Here is a 20,708-nt window from a genome sequence, read left to right as displayed (position 1 = left end):
ATTCCTTGTAGTAGACCAGAACCCTTCTGTTTCCAGCCTTCTCCTTTTTCAGTTGTCTACAAAATTCTACAACTGAAAATTGAGAGTCCTGATGCTTTTAAAATTATACAAACATAAGGAAGCATAGTACTCTGATTTAGGAATCTGTAAATGATCTGGACCTTTAAGATCTTACTTAGAGGGCTTAACAGAAAAATTAAAAGTGACAGCCTAATAGAAAACCAAAGTGTAAAGGTGGTCCAAAATCCAGAAAGTGTGTAAATGGGAAAGTTAGACATGTGCATTAAATTCAGAATTAACAATTGTTAAAGGGTGGTCTGATTTGAGCCAGTTGATGTAGTCTCAGCCTCATCATCTCAAGTGTGATGTTTCATATTGCAGATTATGTGCTCTCTTGTATATTTGTGTGAAATAAAAAGGTAACCCAAACCATGTTATACAAAGTGTAACTCAAAGACATTAACCCATTTGTATGTCTGCATCCAGAGAAAGTGAGGCCAGCCGTTGGCCCTTGATAGACTTGAGAAAAAATTCCTCTTACTTTTCCGCTTCTAGAAAAGTGAAGGAAATATTGCCCTTATTTACATAAGCAAACCAGATGATAGAACAATTAATTTGTAGTCCCGTTAACATTCTCACTGTGTGGGAATTGGTGGTTTTATTCCAGAACAGATTGTGTGTATGCAAGTCTTCTGGGACAGTGGATCATTAAAGAGTTGGATAGTTTAATGTTTATGGAGTATGATATTACTTTTTTTAAAAGACTAGCTAAAACCCTCTGTGTCCCACTTAAAATTATCTGCAAAGCCAGAGACTGAACAAAAATACTGTTCTTGATAAGATATATATAGTCCTCCACACCCTTAATTCTTTGTAATTTCCTTTCATTCTTCCCACTGTTCAACTTCATGTTGTGGTTTTGGATAGATTCATGGGAAAAATAACTGCCAAATAGTTAGCTAGGGGTTAAAGCATAGACTGACCTGCTTTTTATATATGGTTCTGCTCTGTTCTTCCAGTGACAAGCTGGTGATGTTTGTTTCAATTCCTCTTCTCTGAATCATAGTTAATATGTCCCTGCCTCATCAGATTGTTTTGAGGATGAATTCATTAATGTTTGATAGCTTCTGATATTGCAGTGATGCAAGGTATAGAAATTCTTTCATGCAATCCTGAAGATATAGAAATAAACAGTGAGTACAAACAGTACTCACAAAAGTTAGAAATGAGAAAGTACAGCAGCTAAGCTGACTGATTTGTTTGCACCTCTGTCAAATGGTGCATGTCCTTTCTCCGAGTCTGTAGGTGTTTCTATGGTAAAGCAAATTACCAGAGTAATTTGCACACCCAAATAATGAGGAGTTGCGTGTGTTTCTCAGTATGTGACTTTGGTTTGGATTGTTGGATAAAATGACAAGTTATATTGGCTTTAGAAAATATTCTTGATCAAATATGTGATAGTTATGTTTTGAGTATAACAATAATCACTGTAGTCAATTGGGCTGCTTCTAATAATCCCCATAGCAACTACATTCGTTAAAGACAGATTCATCCAGTTCTATGCCAAACAATACATGTGGGCAGTGTACTATCCATTTGAAATGTCACATTCAGCTAAATGATGCATACTCTGCTGGCAGTGCTTTCTGTTGTGTCCCTTACGAAGAAATGGGAGCTAGTTTTTATTTTCAGTATTATTTAAGGGAAGTGGACTTCTAAGTGCCATTGTTAGCGTTCCTCTATCTCTTTCTCCAGAATATTCAAACTAAACTAGGAAGGTTTGGTAACAAGCAATTCCTGTGGTTGTTTTTTTTCTTTTTTCATTTATTTAATTCCTGCCTGCATGTAGAAAATGACACTATGAGTCTGGCTGTGCCAGTACATATGCTTTGTTTTGATTTAAATGGAATCTGATCCTTTCTAAAATGAAGAGAAGAATAAATAAAAAGGATCACAGTGTTTCAGATGTCATTAATCTGTATCTTTAGTTCTTTTGTCTGCTTTGTATTTTGGTTTAACAGCTGTGTGCCTCCTTGATAAATTTTAGGAGTAGTCGGAGAGATGTCCAGAATTGGTGTTCTCTTTCTCCCACTTGGTTTTATTCTGCTCTCTGACATCTGACAGTTACTCATTCCACCTGAAAGGGTGAAATGCAGAATTGTATTGCAGCTGGAAGGGAACAAAATGTCAGTAGTTGCTTCAGAAGAACCTTTTCTGTAAAGTCTTGGATCCTTCTTGCCTTTCACATGCATGCTTCAGGTCTGATATTTCTTAAGTACTGAGCACATGCATTTCCTGTTGACTACAGGCAGACTTTCTTCTTTCAAACTCTCGCCTCTTTTAAATTCCTTTCTTCCTTAGCTACTTTAGCTAGCTTTCAAAGCTTGCCTGAGGACACCAAAAACCTAACTTGAAGATTATGTTATAGACCCCTGTGGTGGGGTAATGGTGGGAAAGTTAGCACCTTTGTATGTTTGCCCAGTAGAGTGACTTTGCAATTAAGTTTATGCCTTAAATTCAGTGCCAAGATAGAATTTTTGAAAGATTTGCTGTAGAATGTGTTCTTTTGGGAGATGTCGTGATTGCCTGACAGTCATATGTGTAGAGGTGTTTGTTTAAGGGTTTGAATGTGACTGTTTTCCCTTCAGCAGTCTTTTGTTCCTCTGATCTTTGGGAACATCGTATTTCACACCTAACTCTATTTATTTGTATGTATTTCACAGGAATTCCTTGGAGCCTGCCCTGGGAATGGACAGCCACCTCCATTTTTGGAGGAGAGTAGTACCAATTGAAGAGGCCTTTAAGGCAAGTCAAAAAGTGTGCTGATACTCTTAGAAGAGTAAAGGGAAGAGACAATCTTCTAGGCCAACAGCCATGCCTTTCGGGCTGAAACTACGACGGACCAGACGCTACAATGTCTTGAGCAAGAACTGCTTTGTGACACGGATCCGTCTGCTGGACAGCAATGTCATCGAGTGCACTCTCTCTGTGGAGAGCACAGGGCAGGAGTGCTTGGAAGCTGTTGCTCAGAGGCTGGAATTACGTGAGGTAAGAGTAATCAGGAAAGGCCATCTGTCACTTTATAACTTGACACGTTTTTAGTGGACATGAGCCAGCAGTGTGCACTTGCAGCCCAGAAGGCCGGCTGTATCGTGGCTGCATCACAAGATGCAGAATGAGGGAAGGGATTGTACCCCTCTGCTTTGCCATGGTAAGGCCCCATCTGGAGTACTGTGTCCAGGCCTGGGGGCCTCCAGCACAAGACAGATGTGGAATTGTTGGAACAGGTCTGGAGGAGGGCCGTGAAGATGATCAGAGGGCTAGAGCACCTCTCCTATGAAGACAGGCTGAGGGAACTGGGTGTGTTCATCCTGGAAAAGAGAAGACTCTAGGGAGACCTCATTGTGGCCTTCCAGTACTTGAGAAGAGCTTATATAAACAGGAGGAAGACCAACTTCTTGCACAGTCTGATAGTGATAGGACAAGGGGAAATGGTTTTAAACTAAAAGAGGGGAGATTTAGGTTAGATATTAGGTGAAAATTTTTTACTCAGAGTGTGGTGAGGCACTGGCACAGAGGAGCTGTGGATGTCCCATCCCTGGAGTTTCAAGGCTAGCTTGACCCAGGGCAGCCTGATCTGGTGGGTGGCAGCCCTGCCTGTTGTAGGGGGGGCTGGAACTGGGTGATCTTCAAGGTCCTTCCAACCTAATTATGTCATTTAGTTCAGGCAGTCCTTGTTCCTATGAGTCCTGTTACTTTTAGAGCTGGCCAGGTATGACCAACAGCTGGAGCTTGAACATCTTCTGGTTGCGTGAAAACTGAAGATAGAGCAACACCCAGAGTGCTGTGCTATTGCTCTTTCATTGTAGCTTTGAGAGCTCTTTGAAGTATGAGGAAAAAGTTCTTCTTTTCTTAGAAAATGATGGGTGTTACTTTCTGAATCAAGATGCTGATACGCCAAGTTGCAGTCATGTTTGTCTGAGTGAAACCCTGATTTCATTGACATGGTAGGTTGAGTTATATCAGTGAGAATGAGCCCTCGGGCTTTCAAATGTATGCCTTGATACAAATATATTCTTATTACTAACTTACTACAACAGGCAACAATTGTTCTAGTAAACTGAACAGCTAGTAAAATTGGAGGGTGTTTTTTTCTTTCTTTTGTTTAACTGAAATACGTAGTATCTAAAACAACAAAAGGTTTCTTTCATTTGCAATACTTACTACAGAAGAGACCCAGACTTATCTTATTAAAGACCAAAATCATTTATTTTCTAGTTCTTGCTGTAGAGTTTGTCTGTTAAGTGTTGAGAAAGCTCCCTCCAATGTGTGGCACAAATGAACTGTCTTATCTTAAACTCCATGGACTCCTTAAGTATCCTGCATGCTTACGGGCTTTTGCAAACCACAGATTGAAAATCATTGCCTGGGAACTGCTCCATATTGTCTGACTGTCCTGCTGGATCTTGCAGTGTCTTACATTTAGGGCCCTTTGTAATGGTGGCAACTGGAAGGTAGCATACAAATAGCTAATGCAGATGAGAGCTAAACAAACACTCATTTTGCAGATCTGCAATGATAACGAGTGAGAGAAGAATCTCACTTGTCTTTCTGTGGAATAGGCAGAGGAATGTGCCAGCAGGAGTAGGACAGAGTCAGAAGATGGTATGGTGTTTTTTTATAATCGTGTTTTTAAACATATAGGAGCATCTCTACTACCCCAGTCTTTTAGATATGAGGAGTTCCCAGTAATTGAAAATTGTTTCTTTTTGTTGTTGGGGACACTTTGGAGTGTCTGTACAGAGGCTAGGTGTTTCCTTTTCCTTCCAGTGCAGAGAGGAGTGAAAAGAATGAAGTGATTCTCCTTGTATTCCTTGTGGTTTATCAAGTTGGCGCAGTGTGGGGCCTGAAGATTCTTTCTGTACAAATGCACCTGCCCCTGTGAACAATAGCTCTATCAGTGGGTTAGCATTCTTCTTCACAAAGCATATTGTGATTTCAGAATATGTTTTGTTCCACTTTGGAATGAAGCCTGAAGTTTCAAAATTTTCCAGAAAAAGAGATCAGACAGTATAGTAGCAAAGGAAGTTGTTTTGGGCAGTGTTCAGTTTCATGGGGGCTTTGTATTGCTTTGGTGTTTTCTTTCATTTTCAAAATTGTTTGTGTCATGCAAAAAGAAATGTCAGCACAAAGAGTTTGTGTTTTAAGATGAAAAAATATTTTAACAACACAGGAGAGAATGCTTTGATGTTGTTGGAACACTTTCCCCTTCTTTCATCACCCTCTCCACTTTTTTTTCTAAACAAAGTTTTGGCAGTATTGAACCAATTTTGTAAAGTTCAGATTTCAACAGTACAGCATATTTTAACAGAAGTGTTCTTGAGTCTCTTTTCTATTTTTTCCCCTTCTGATTGATTCTAGAAGCATCCACTGCTGCTTGTTTAGGAGGGAAGAGAATTACTTGCATCTTCAAACCCTTAGGTGTGCCTTCATCCTCTTTGCCCCTCATGTAAGAAATCTTTGGAACTAGCAAGCTCTGAGATGCTTGTTAATGTGTGCTGAACTTTCTGACCATAAATTCAATTCTTATTTGGACCCTCTAGTCTTCATGACATGGCTGACAGAGGAGAGAAGGCTAATGCAATCATTCTGTGACAGTCCTCTTCCCTCCTTAGAGTTTTCATAAGTTTGCAGTCACTGACCAATCAAATGTCACAGAAAGGTCAAAGATATTTTGACAAAACTTAATCTATGAGATTCTCACAACTTGATAGCTGAGTAGAATGGAGAGGCCACACTGAATGTATTGGTTGAGGAAGTAAAGCAGTTTTGCAAGAATCCGTGTTGGAGAGAGGCTTCATGAATTCTCCAAAATGAAGCAAAAGACTTCTGTGATGTACAAGAAAAACCAAACTTCATTAAATCCCACGTGCACAGAACAGCTAACATCCTGTTTCAAGTCTCCATGCAGTCCCAGGTGAAAATGCCTGTTCTTTTAAAAATAAAGTACAACTTTTGTTCAATACCTTCATTTGTTCTTATGTTTAAATAGATCCCAGGTGTACCCCAACATTTACCTTAGTGCTAGGAATGTATACATGTTTCTCTCAAGCTGTTTTTTAGAAACAAACAAACAAACAAACAAAAAAAAACTGTTTGAAGCTTCTGCCAGAAAGCAAAACTGTTTGATATAACTGTATATATATTGTTGCAAAGAACCGTCAATCATTACACTGCACACAACTGAAAAACAGTATCTAATGGATTATGCATATTTCTGTTTGATCTCTGGGGAATGCAGCTCACTCCCTGACTGAGTCAGGGTTCAGGAATAGGTCAATAGAAAGTGTAGCCATGTAACTACTGTAAAATCTGTTTTTATCCCTTTCAGCAAAGTTCTTGACAAAGCATCAGTCCGTGTAGATGAACAGTTACCAGTCCCAGTGGACTGAGCTTATAAGCTTAACATTATGTAAAAATGAATAAGATGACTGGGGAGGAAGGGCAAAGAGGAGGAGGATGAAGTCAGAAGCATCCTCTTATAATTTTGCACAGATCTGCATAGATTATAAAAAGTTTTTTTCAGTACAATACCATTTTCCTTTCAAGTGAGACTACGTGAACTTACTTCAAATAGCAAAGTAATCTGTACAACTCTGAGAGTTGTGAGATTTCCCTTCTGTTTCTTCCTGTTGTTCTCTTTATTAACTTTAAAAAATAAGTTTACAGATCTTAGAATGTTTTGGTAGTAATTTGTATTGTTTTGTGGAGGTTTTGTTTTGAGGGGAAGTGGGATCGGCAAAGGGTGTTGGGCAAGGTTCTTTCTAACCAAACTTACTAAAGCTCAACTCCATAGTGGTACCTCCAGCACTGTGGTGTTCCAAAACCCAGCTGAAGAAAGAGTGGTGAGCTGCTCCACAGGGGTGGCAATTTTCTGCCTTTCTTTTTCTTTCTTTTTTTCCTAGAAGATGCTCCTTCCTTGTTCGATACTACTGGAGACTCTTGCTCAGCATCCAGTTTGCCTCCACAGTTGACTTGGTTGGACTTTTCTCTCCAACCCTGCTAGGGCTGAGTTCAGGCAGTGCTTAGATCAGAGACCTTCTAGGAACAGCTGGCTGAGTGAGAACCCCAGGACAGCAGAGCTTAATGCTTTCACCCGGAGGAGCTGGAACTCTGCCTCTTCCCTGAGGATAAATATTTAGTTGGCCACTTAACCAGATGCTTTAATAAACACTGAGCCTGTCTCACTGGATTCTTGTGAGTGAGATTTGCTGGTTTAGTGAGTGCAAGTAGTCTGGTGGTGTTGACAGTTCTGCTGGTTTTGCCTGACAAAAAGACAAGTGTAGCTCTGGACTTAGGACTGTGGCTAAGTCTAAGTATAAAATGACTGCATCATTGACTGACCTAGCAGGAAAAACATCTCTTTTTTTTTTTTTTTAAAAAAAAAAGAAATTATTCACACAGTTTTTGTGTCCAGTTTTTTGTATTACCATGTTTCAAAGATCACCTTTTCACATAGTGCACTTTGGATTCACAGATTCATACCACAGCATCTGCATGGGTACCTTGTACACTGATGAAGTGATGCCTGATAGGCAAGGATAATGCCCAAGCCTTGCGAAAAAACTCTTGCAGACTATTTTCATACAGAGCTCTTCATTCATTTCTGGATTAGACAGACCAAAAGCACGAGCAACTGGAGCTCTTTGTCCATCAACTGAATGTGTATGCATATGTTTACTGTTATAATAAGTATATTTTTGCCCATCCGCCAATCCTGAGTAGAAGATGTATGTTTTTTCAGAAGTGAAGGCATCATTTATTTTCAGTGTCACTTTGCTGTTCTTACTTAGTAGTACAACCTGTGTTAATTTGGGGCCTGCCACAAGTAGGTGTACTTTTTTTTTTTTTTTTTTTTTTTTTTTTTCCAATGGTTTACTTTTGAGATGGACAAGTAGATCAGCTTTTGCAATTTGCCAGCTGCTTATAGATGAAGGGGTTTTTTGTTTGTTTGTTTTTAATCATCCTACCATCCAACCTGTCATTTCTCTGTGTTGTAAAAATGCTCTGTAGGCTAGAGTATGGCAGCACCTGACTCAGATTTGGTAAGGCTTTCTGTACTATCATGTGACAGGTCACAGTGTGCTGAACTTGGAGGTTCAGCCATTTCCAGTCCTGTGTTCCTTTGTTCCTGATCAGAAGTACTGATGTTTCTTGGGGTAGAAGCTCTTCAGGCATTTGTGGTAGTGGATGTGGAAGTCCTTCTGCACAGAGAGTTGTTAGAAAATTCTAACATTTTCAAGAAGAAAAATTCCTGGCTACTGGAAGCTGATATTCAGATAACTGTGTTGGTCTTCTCTTCCGAGGGCATGCATTTGTGACTCCATTCTGCAGTTCTTGTGTTTTGTCTGCAATTGCTTGATCCTTTCCAGGCTGCTTTCCAGGAAAAATGGTCATCTTTTGGCGCTGTGAAATGCATGCTTCCCAAGGGGTGGTCTGCTGTATCTGCTCTACTCCAGAAGCTTAGAAGCAGCATTCTCTTCATATTGCTTAGAAGTGATTCAGATTGTATTATTTTCCTTTTTTTTCTTTCCTGGATTTGATACTTGAAGAAACTTCTACTGTAACAAAACCAAATTTTTGTTGTTCATTGCCCAGCTGTTCAGTAGGCAACGTGCTCATTCAAGCTGTTTAATTCTAATGCCCTCAATCCCTTGAATAATTATTTTAGACTTCAGGCTGCAAGTCGTCTTAGTTGCTAGTTTACTTTAATTCCTATCACACTGAGCTGGTCAAAAAGAACTTCTTAATTCAGTGATGACTCTGGAGAGAGAATAGGCATCTATCAGCTAATTGGTTAGTGAATTTTTGTTTTAAGGTTACCCTATGCTGATCTGTTTGGATTTTTTTGTCTCCCGGACTGACTGACTTCAAATTCTAGAAGGAAACACTGCACTGATTTTCTTCAAAAAAGGAACCAGCTTGCTATGCTGTACCCAAGCTACTGTTAAAGAGAAAGAACGAGGCATTTGCAAGACGTACTGCAGATTTGACAGAGTTAACTGAGGAATCAAGTTGAATTCGTTACCTTTGCTAAATGCTAATCTGGACATTCTGGAAAATTATATGAATGATATGGATATGAACTATGTGCACAATGAGACCCTAAAGTAAATACACCTATGCTACTGTTCAGCATTTTTGCATATGATTTTCTTGCATGTTTATCAGCAATCAAAAGATTAGAGCAGTGTTGCTTATGATGCGTTGTTGTAATTTCTAAGTATTTTAAAGTTTCAGTATTGCATTAGTTATGTGTGTCTTGGATGCTAAGTCATGGTAGATAGAGTGTTTTTTAGGGAAGTATCCTTTCTGTTTCTGAAGTGAAACAGACTTGTAATGACTGCTTTTGCAAAATGCCACGTTGCAATTTGTCTCTATTTTTGATAACAGATTTTTGAAAATGAGAGTATCTGGAAAATTTGGTTGGAGAAATCTTGATGGTTGATTTCTAGGCCAAACTTTTGGAATGTATTAAAAGTAATTTCAAATGAACACTTTACAAAACAGGAAATAAGGTGTGTTTTTTTTTCTTACCCTTTCTCCAGTATTTTTAATTAAGAGGTGGTGCTGTGTATAAAAGCTTGTGACTGCCTGTGGAAGGATTGTTGTCCAGTTAAGCTGTAACAACAAAATAAGTATTTTATTTCATTTAGGGCTAATCTGAACTAATGGAAGGGATGGCTTATTTCCTTCAATAAGCACAAGTGCTTTTTTACTCCTTCAGATCTGTAGTTGTAGTACTAAGTGTTAATTGTAACATGCATTTATGGACAGTACTGGCACAGTGCGAAGGTGGTTTAGGGGCTTTTTGATAGAACCTTTCATGATGAATCAGACGTGCCTTCAGCTTCTTACTACCAGTTTATAGAACTTAAAGTTCTATTTCTGAACACTGCTCCTTGTCAATTACTCCCCACCAGGAACAGTTTTTTGTCCCTTTTAAGGGATGCACGACAACGATTGAGACTGATGCAGTATATGAAATAGCTGAAGCTTTAAACACGGTTATTTTTCAAGAGCCTAGAGGAAACAACTTGTCTTCTGCAGTACTTTCTTGCACGTCATAAAACCTTGTGAATGATTTTTATTTTAGAATGCAAATATTATGTATAGTGTGTCAGGAAAATGGTTCTGGCGTTGGTAAATACATGTTGGCAGATGTGTGTGGGTTTCTCTCCAGTATCTTTATTGGAAAGGTGGTGCTATGTACAAAGTATTGTGACTGCATGTGGAAGGATTGTCCAGTTAAGTTAAGCTGTAACAACAAAATAAGCATTTCATTTGTTTTTGGTTTTTAAACTAATGGAAGCTACTTGAAAGTTTACATTGAATAGGAAGAATTGGAAGCGTTGCCTTGTCCTTTTGTTTGCAATGGGTGTGATCTCATGACGCTCTGCGCTTTAAGACTTAATATTTGCTGTTTGCTGTCTGTTCACAAGGTACAGGTGTAAGCATGTCAAATAATAAAATTGAACCAGACATTTTCTGCAAATCAGTTAGTTATCTATGCCATAATCTCAGACAGAACCCCGTAGTGTATTTGGAGAGATAAGAGGATTGATAGTACTGCATGTGAAGTACATTGTACAGCAGTGTTAATTTGTCTTCAAGGATGTTCTAAAAATCACAGAATGACAGTAAAAAAAGAAGCAAACCAAACAACAACAACAACAAAACACCTCTGTTTTTTTATATATGGAAATGGCAGATTTGACACAGTGCCATCTGTTCTTGTCTGCATTGGTGTCGTTGGTTTTTGGTGTGTGGTCTAGCTGAAAAGGGTAAACTGACACTATTTTGTTTCTTTATCTAGACACACTACTTTGGCCTTTGGTTTCTCAGCAAGAGCCAGCAAGCCCGCTGGGTTGAACTGGAAAAGCCTCTGAAGAAGCAGCTGGACAAATTTGCCAATGAGCCTTTGCTTTTCTTCGGGGTAATGTTCTATGTGCCCAGCGTTTCCAGACTGCAACAGGAGGTAACAAGGTATGTGAATTCCCTCTGTTCACACTTCTGTGTGATAGCTGTGAGGGAACGGACAATTACTTTGTTTCTGATATTCAGCACTCACTCAGGAATCACCTGGTTCTTTCCTTTCCTGCCTGCTGCCCAAAAGGGGAAAGGCAATCATCACTAAGTTATATCTGTTTGGGGAAAAAAAGATTGCAATGTTGGTGAATGATTGATTATACATGGCCAACTGCAGAAACGAAAAAGGAATGATAAATACGTATTTAAGAATCTGAAATAAATTTTGAAAGAGATTGCCGTGACAATACTCCTTTAACCTTCAACTGATTAGGAGAAAGCTATATACAGATGACTTTCACATACAGTTTCAGGTTATTATTCTTACATCTGTGTTTTGCTGAAAGTGAACTTTGGTTTCTTTCTGGATTTTGCCCATCCCATTCTTGATCTTTCTCCTTGTAGTTCACAAAAGGATTTAAATTGTTAGAGGGTATTAGTCCTTTAATTATGATCAGGCTGCACCTTTGCAAACAACTTCTATGGGAGTTACTCTCTTACTCAGAGCCCTGTGCTGCATTTGTAACAATACAGCTTTTTTGAGGGGCTGCCCTTGTAAACCACATCACTGTGGTTTGTGCACATCTGTGTTGTATTAAAAAAAAAATAAAAATAAATTAAAAAATAGCCCACCTCACCCAAAAAGGGATGGGCTTGTTTTCTTTTTAGCCAAAATTATTTAATTTATCTGGTTTAGACATGGTTGCATTAGCACAGCTGTTGTAAGGTCAATACTGGAATAAGTGGATGAGAGGTGCAGGCTGGCAGAAGCTTTCTGTGCTAGCCTTGATACTGCAAATGTGAAATTCACCTTATGGTCATAGTATCTAAAAGTTGTGTAAGAGTAGTTGAGAAACAGTAGATTAATTCTAGGTGTGCAAGATATGAAGTATGCTGAGGATTTGCATATGGTGTATTTTAAAGGATCTTAAGATTGAACATAGGAACTAATTTGGGTAGGATGCAAAATATTTGATTTTATTAAATGACAGCTGTCAAGCAGCGTCATGACTGTGTATGCAGAATTCTTGTCAAACAGGGAGTTGAAAGCCTAAAGAAAACAAATCTTACTTCCCTGTGAATAGACTTGAAACTAAACATTGACACTTGTCTGTATCTGTGCATTCCTGTCTTGTGTGCTTTGGAAGAAGGAAACCTCAGAATATTTCCTTCAAAATTAATTAATGTGCAGTCAGAATGTCTGATTTTTTTTATTTTTTTTTTCTTTCTGTTGCTCGTGGTTGTTGGCCTAATCCTAGCCTAATTGTGTGCTTGGATGAACTGTAGGTAGATACTTGGATGCTATTGCCTGTTTAAGATGCAGCCTGCAGTGCTGATTGCTCATTCTTATCTCACCTGTGGAGGTATATTTGCTCATTTTGCCCAGGTTGGTAATAACAAAACACTTCAATGACAATTGAACCTCACAGAACTCTCAATTTGAGCAGCTGCTTTTTTTTTTTCCTTCTCATATGATTGATAACATATGCTGTAGAGACTTCTAAGTGTCTCACATTGATATTATTTTTTTTAATCCCTCCATCAAAACTAGCAGATTAGTAATGGATCTCAGAAGCAGAATGGCCTGTAAGATCAGGTTTTATTCTCTTCTGAAGCAGAATCTCTTCTGTGAGGGTGATGTAAAGGTGGGAAACCTTCAACTGTGCAATTCTAATTAGATTCAGTAAATTTTAGGTTCAGAGCATTTAGTGGTGAATACATGGAGAACTCCTTTGAAACAAATGCCAGAGGAAGGCTTAGTCTGAAGTCTGATTAGATGGACAAATAGGGCTTTTTTTTAGTTTGTTTGGTTTTTTGTTTGTTTTTAATTTGATTGTACTTGGTAAACTGATTAAACACTTGTTTTGAAACTTAGTATATATGCATTTGGGGTTAGGCTTGATTGTGACTGGCTGACTGAGTTGGTTTACTCCACTTCTGATTTGTAGCTTTATAGACTCTGGAGGTCCCTTCCAACCCCTACAATTCTGTGATTCTGTGACAGCTGGTTATGAGAGATTTGTCCCAGGTTGAATATTCTGCCAGGGACCTTGTACAGTTGTTGAATAGAGAGGAAATGACCCAAGGCTTTTGGGTTTTGCCGAGAGAGAGGAGCTCTGCTTGAGCAGTTCCTCTCACAGTGGTCAGGAGCTTTTTGTGGTTTTGCTGATAACTTGCTGTATATTACAAGCCAAATGTATGATGCAGAAATGAAGGTAACACTGGTCTGACCACTGTGTCCCCCAGTGGTAGAGATGCAATGAACACCTGGCCATATGTGACATGCTGGGAGAGAGATTTACTAGTAATCTAATAAGTAGTCAGTACTGTCCTTCTGAAATACAGTGTGAGAATGTCAGCTGACATGCTGAAGCACAACACAAATAGCAGTGCTAACCACAGAGTGGCTGAGTTTGGAAGAAATCTCTTGAGCTCATCCTGCCCAACCCATGTGCTCAGAGCTGGGCCAGCTGGAGGGCATTGCTTAGGGCTGGGTTCCATGGAATTTTGAACTTCATGGAAGGAGACCCCACAAATTCTCAATCACCCTCACAATAGCAGAGTATGGGGTTTTTGTCTTTTTTTTTTTTAAATTATTTTTTTAATGTTCAGATGGAATTGTTTGGATTTTAGTTTGTGTCCAGGTGATTTCATTGTTTCAAAAGTGTGGATAGGTATGGAGTGAGAGAGTGTGTGAATATTCCCCAGGTTGCCTATTGAGGAGCTTCAGAGCTGCAGGTGCCCATCACATAAGCACAAGCACAGCCACGGCTCAGTGTGGGATGCCTTATGTTTGGCCATAAGAGATATTTGTGATGTGAGAGGATAGGGCATGTGGGATCCTTGGGAAGGAAAGAGAAAACACGAGTCTGACGGTCAACCTCTGAGACTTATGAGAAAAGATGAGGCAAAGAGTACTGAGGGGGACACAGTTCATTTTAGTAGATCAGATCTGACTCCATGGTGTGTTTATAAATGTGACACGTGCTTAAAGATGCACATACTAGTTGTGTGGGTTTTTGTTTTGTTTTGTTTTGTTTTTCCTACTCAGAAAAAGTGAAATAGAGCACTGGAACAGGGTAAGAAGAAGGAATAGGATACAGTCACTCTTATTTGGCTAATGATATTTGAGTGCAAATGGTGAGGCTTTTTGGGACAGCTGTGTTTCCTGACCTGCGATGGAAATTCCCTGCAGGTATCCAAGGGAAATGTACAAGAAACAAACACCTGTTTCTTCGTTCTTCCTGGTAAAAATAATTAAACATTGCTGCTGTGCATTTCTCTCAGTGTAACAGTGTTGTACTCTTGATGTTTTGCATTCTCCTTAACAGAGCTTTTTTCAGTCCCTACTACTTTTTTCCTATTCTGTCTGCTCTTTCTGTTTTGTCTTGTGTTGAGATTCTTACTTGTAGGTAACTTCTGATCTTAGTGCTGTCTCTTCTGAGATCCCAGTCACTCCAGCATCTCTTCTGCCTGTATTCACATGCAGTCTCACATGCACCCAGCCCCAGAGACATCTTCCAATGGGAATTATGAATTATAGCCACATGATCATTTCCTAAGGCATCAGTAAAAGTTTGGCCATTTTGTAATTACTATAATTTGAAAAAATATTGAAATATTTAATAATATTTAATAATATAATATAAATATAAATATTTAATAATATAATAAAATTTAATAAAATATTTTTTTAAAAGCAGATGAGATCAATTTAAAAAGCTCTTCAGTCTTGATGGAAGCTACAGCAGATGCCATTTGGGTGGGACTATGGGAGTTGGCACATTAGCAGAAGGAATTTTTCATAGAAAGCTCTATGGGCTGCTTAGATAACCTCTTTTTAGTCATCCAGCTGTTCTCAGAGTGAGTAGCCATTGCAGGTGGAGATGCTGCACATGTTTTTGGCATATTTAAGGCACCAGGGATTTGCATACTATCTGATATAAAGCAGTCTTTGTGATGCTTTGTAGAGTAGATGTTTGCATAGATTAGAAATATAAATCTGCCTTTTATTTTCTGCTAGCTCCTCAGAGGGGAGGCATCCTTTCAACCATTTTTTTTTAAAGTCTTTGTACAGTGTCTAGAGTAAACAAATGTGCTCTTGTTCCAAAAACAGAGAACCCACACACTTACGGCTTTCTGAAAATGTGGGTGCAGTGCTGCTTTCTGTATCAGTGTCAGACGATCCATGTCCAGTTATGGTGGGTTATCTTTTTTTCCTTACATTTCCAAGGGAAAACTGAAATTGCATTCTAGTTCTCACAGTATCTCTTTTTTCACATGTGATACTGATCGTGCCTCCTGTGAAATAATGGATGTGTGCTTTGGTCTATGTGTTTGTCTTTTTTGGAAGGAGCTTCCAGTCTCATAGCTAGTAATGTCTGTGCAAATGAGGCTTGCACTGCTGCAGATTGGAGTATGCTGCTGCAAAAAGGAAGCAGTGACGTGGATGAGTAGGATATCCATGGTACTGTGTGCGATAGTTAGGTTTGATTTGTTTGTGTAGGAGCAGAATCCTGCAGAACGTATGCTGTGCTGCATTGGGTGCTTGCCCTGAGTTCAGCTCTGGGCTCTGCATTGTTCCCAAAGAGCCTGCTGCACAGCTTTTCAGTGAAAGAAAGCCCTGAATATTTGGAAAGAGATGCCTGCACCTGCATAGAAATGTTTGCAGGTGGAGAATTGGAGTCAGTGGCTGCCAGGCCTGTTTTTTGGAGGGTCTATGGAAAAATCAGCCTTAAACTTATCCTCCTTTAACTAAATAAATGTCTATTTTGTCTTGTTTTATTATCTTAGCTCGCTCTTCACCATTTCTAGCTGTTTGCTTTTTTTTCTCATGTTTATCTTTTAAAGAAATATTTTTTCACAGTCCCCCCCTTTATCTTTCTGCAGCTGCTCAGTGATGACTTTGAAAACAAGTATTTTCTTAGATATATATATATATAGCTACAGACCTTTATGATGGTGTGGGTTTTTACATCCCTGCAGTATGAAACGGAGAGGAAAATATGTGGTTTGGGACCACTTTTTATTTACAGGGGAAAAGGATTCTGGCAAATCCATTTTTATTTTTAATTGAACTCTGGACTTCTTTTCCTTCCTTTCTTCTTCAGAGTTCACCCTACCTCAGTTCAAAAAAACCTCCTCAAATGTCTCACCTACTTGAGCTTGTGTTTATGTGACTTTTTTTGAACAAACAAAAGCTGCACATCTTCCTATGTTGCTAGCTTTTAATACAAGTGCATTCAGTTCAGTTTTTGCACCGGTTGATTCTATTTTTAAATGGTGCTTTTAATTGCTTGTTAAGGTTGGATAACACATCCTCCTGTGCCCATCTGCTTTTGTGGCAAGCTCGGTGATGTGGAACTCTTTTGACTGCTAGGGTTATAAGGTACATTAAACCGCTTTTCTTTCCACGCTTGGTCACACCTCCAGCTTCTGGCAGTCTGAGAAGTCTCTCTGTGTACCCCCCTGTTCACAGTAGTTGATTTAGCACTGTGGTGACTCCATTGTCTGAAATAAGTATTTTTGTATATCACGGTGTGTAAGCACAATGTATACCATACAGTTTGTTTGGGACAGCACTGACTTTGCTGTCCTGAAGTGATGGGCTGGGATGGGTTATGTAACCCACTTGTTCATACACCTTTGGTAGACCCTTAGGATTTTTTAATGGCAGTTGTTCTTAAAAATTCAGCAACAATTAAAATATATGTATATATATAGAGAGAGAGAGAGTAATATCGTACAGGATGGCAGTACAGAGGTGTGTGATTAAGTTGGATGGTTAAGCGAATGAGTGAGAAGTGGGAGTGTGGACTGTTTAAGAACAAAGGCCAGATAAATGGTCTCTTGCACCTGGAGAGTTGAATCTGAGTTTAGCAATTCAATGTTAATGCTGTAACTACTTTTAAAGTTTGGTTTTCCAACAGAGGAAGCCCTACTTCTTTGCCCAAATTTTTCTCTTCCAAAAAATACTTGTTGCTTCAAGTTTACAGCGCACTTTATCCAGTTATGGTTTAAGAGTATGCTTGCTCCTTTAAGAAGACCGTGTCCAGGAGCAGGCTGTGTAGCTTCCAGGGAAGCAAATATAAGCAATTTCCATCGCCCTCTTCTAGGAAAAGTCCTAATTCCTGTGCAGGTGCTGATCAGCTGTGCCATGCTTATGGGGCAGTTCTGGTCACATCACGTGGAACGTGACATATAGCCCTTACTTGCCACAGTAAAGTGCTTTGTGGCCTGCCCAGTGAGAAAGAGGAAGCATCTCCTCACCAAGAGGGCTGTGCACTTCAACACTGATATGATAGTAATGATCAGAACCGTTTTGTGTTTTTACCGTAGCATAAGCCAGTATAAGTTTCTTCTAATAGCATTTCCAGCTCTGTCACACCAGAGGGCGGTGGGCATGGCACGGACTGCCCCAGGCAGTGAGCGTGGCCCTGAGCTACAGGAGTTCAAGAAGCATTTGGACAGCACTCTCAGACATCGAGTTTGAATGTTGGCTGGTGCTGTGTGGAGGCTTGAAGGTGAACTTGAAGATCCTTGTGGCTGCCTTCGAACTCGGGCTATTCTGTTTGTGTTGACAGCAGCCCTTGTACATCTCAGCTTCTGGTTGGAGAGCTCATGCGGCCAGATGTGCTGCTTTTCAACTGCTTGCAGGCTGGATGAGTCGTAAGAGCTCTGGTTGGCCACCCAGGCTTAGACAGTCTGGAACATTTCCATTTTGGTGCTCCTTTGATGGTTTTATTGTTTTAATTATTGGACTTTTTAAATATTAGTGGCTACTGCAGCATAAAAAAACACACATTAAGCTTGTAGTAAACTTTGTAAACAACCTGATACTTAATAAGCCTTAATTATGCTTTTGAAGGACAACAGCAACAAAAAATGTGCAGTGCTTGCTTGGTCTCTTCTTGCATTCATATCGTTGTGTGTTGTTTTGCTTTTCGGTAATATTCTTGTTTGAGGGGATTTGGGGTTTTTCTTTTGGCTTTGTATTTCAGTGAATGTTTAAGGTCTAACATAAAAAATAAGAACTCCTTCAAGATTCAACATTAATTCCCTGTTTATAAAATAATTTGCTGAGGAGGGCAAACCCTTCTCCCTGCTGACTTTCTTCAGTGAATGGGGAGCTTGTTCTCTGTATGTTGATTATTGAAAGCTGAGCTCTTTGTGCCAGATATTTTAAGAAGCTGTTGATGCTTAGATCTAATCTATTACATTATATGGTGCTTTTAGACCAGAAAGTGAATGTGTTTTCATGTCTGTGGTTGTGCAGTACATGTGTAGCAATTCTAAAAAAGCATTGCATAACTATAAAAACAGTTTTGGATACTTCAGCTTGCATTTTTGCTTTAGTGTGTTTTGAAGGCAGTGGCAGTGATGGTTAGAAATGTTGTAACGGGAATATCTTGGCATTAAACAGTATCACATTTTCATCTATCATGAGGAAATAATACTTATTTTATGTTCTTGGGCTTAGTCACGTATTCTTACATATTCTCCCATGATGGAAACTGCTTGTATTAAATTTCAGTAGATCTGACACTGTTAAAGTACTCTAGGCTATGTATTGGGCCATTTAAATGACAGCAAATTATGTTTGAGTGTCTAATTCTTAAATGACAGCATTTACAGATTGCTGGGGCTTCCTCATTGGTCTAGTGTAGACCAGCTTGAATTCACCCATGCCAGTTGGGGTGGTGGAAGTATTCACACAGCTTGTACTGAATGCTGAGCAGCTCTTGCTGAAGAATGAGGTTCCCACAGTTGGGAACCAGAAATTATTTAGACTTCAGGAAAAAATTCTGCACTTACATAGAATGATGTATAATTTTATTGTCAGTACTTGTGACAAGTATTTTCTGTGTATATTTCTTTGAGTTTGTTTGGATTTTTCCTTAAAATTTACTGCTCTTGAAATTATGTTAGTGTATATGAATTTCATTTAGGGATTCCTTTATGTGTTCAAAACAAAACTCCAACCAGCTCTGTAATGCAGCAAGGAAGTAAAGACATGAGAGGTATGACTCCAAGTATTCCATAGCTTTCAATAAACGAAAGGAAAAGCATATCTAGATGTGTCATTTTAAAATAGTGGCATGCCTTTGAGGGGGTTCATGCACAGCCCCTGAAACCTGCCAGAACTTCATTTGTAAATTCTCTTTTACTTAAATTTCTGCTCTTCTCCTTGCCTTGAATCGTTATCTTTCTTGGCCTTTTGCTTTTCCCTGGTAGATCTTCCAGTGTCATGCACACACACACACAAATTGTGGCTGTAGTATTAACAGCATACTTATTTTGTGTGTATACTTGTGGAAAACCACTCGAAAGTCTGCTTGTAAGATCTGAATGTGTCTGCTGTTCTCATTTTGTGCTCATAGCAGGCTATTTCAAATGTGATTTTTACTATTTTCTATTTAAAACGTGATTTTTACATCTTGCTATAATCTGCAGTAGAAAACTTCAGGAAAACTGCAACTGATTTTCTTTTTGATATGAAGTGAGAAATTGGATCTTGCTTTCTTTGAAGCTTATGGATAGTAACCTTCTTCTTACATAACTGAAGGATTTGACAAGTTGAGTTTAGCAAGGTGGCCAAGCTGGATTTACTCACATACAAAACACTTGATAAGCAAGCTCTGGCTAGGTATTAACTCTCAAGGGCTATGCCAGGTTTAAGATGTAGAGGTGTGGGCAAACAAAAAGCAAATGTTATTGGAATTTCTAAACAGAAATAATGTTCCAGAGACTTGAAATTCACATCTAATGTTTCCTAATAGACAAAAGCACACCACCATCTCCATGATGGATGTGGGATTCATTCCGTCTGAAGCAAAGGCCAAGAAGTTTCTGTAAAATTTAGTGAAAAAGCTTCTGCTGTAGTCATCGTTGGAATGACTTTTAACAGGGTGATTTTTGATCTGTTTTATTCCCTGAAGGTTGTGTTTTTCACATTCATTAAAACAGGTAGATACAACTATAAAAGCAAGTGGGGTTGTTGGGGGGCTTATTTCCTGTAATACAGAATTGCTCCTTTAGGTTTATACTTTTTGTGCTGTAGGAAAAGAAGATGTAATTTGATTTCCTTATATCTTAAGAAATAAAATAGCAACAAAGGTGGGATAAATGTCGTTCCTTGGCTTTGCTATGCAGTGGTTAGGAGAGTTAAAGATGTCTGAGGACAGTGTTGTTTTCAAATGGAAAGGCTTCAGGAAAACATGGCATTTCAGGCCCCGTTATATTGTCTTTTCAGTGTTTTCATTCTCAAACTACATCCAAGGGCTTGATTCTGAGTTGCTAGGTGGTGTTTTTAGTCATGTCTGCCACTGGTCCTGGCTGCAGCAAGCATATTTAGGGCCTGGAAGCAATAGGCAAGAGGATGCAGTTCAGTGTTGTGGGTGTGTCGTTATGTTACATCAGTGTAAATGTCTTATATACAGGCATACATCTGAACTGGCATTTAGCACAACACAGAGGACATGGTTTGTCGTAGCAATAAAAGCAAGAATTAATTGGCTAGTCAAAAAATAGTATATATTTTAATACACTTTTATGAAAGTAAACAAGCCTGTGGAGTTCTAGAATCAAACAAGTGACATGCTGGTACTAGAACTGTTTCC

General features: G+C 39.0%; 1 protein-coding gene across 1 annotated transcript in view; it reads left to right on the top strand.

The window, feature by feature from the left end:
• PTPN14 (protein tyrosine phosphatase non-receptor type 14) overlaps positions 1-20,708 on the top strand; it is a 103,141-nt gene that overhangs the window by 35,315 nt on the left and 47,118 nt on the right. The window contains exons 2-3 of the mRNA XM_048936055.1: positions 2,724-3,048; positions 10,877-11,046. Coding sequence (XP_048792012.1) covers positions 2,875-3,048; positions 10,877-11,046 — 344 coding nt within the window. The 5' untranslated portion in view covers positions 2,724-2,874. The remainder of the gene's footprint in view (positions 1-2,723; positions 3,049-10,876; positions 11,047-20,708) is intronic.

The sequence above is a fragment of the Lagopus muta genome, chromosome 2 (genome assembly GCF_023343835.1).
Source record: "Lagopus muta isolate bLagMut1 chromosome 2, bLagMut1 primary, whole genome shotgun sequence".
NCBI classification, from domain to species: domain Eukaryota; kingdom Metazoa; phylum Chordata; class Aves; order Galliformes; family Phasianidae; genus Lagopus; species Lagopus muta.
This window is presented reverse-complemented; position numbering and strand designations above follow the sequence as displayed.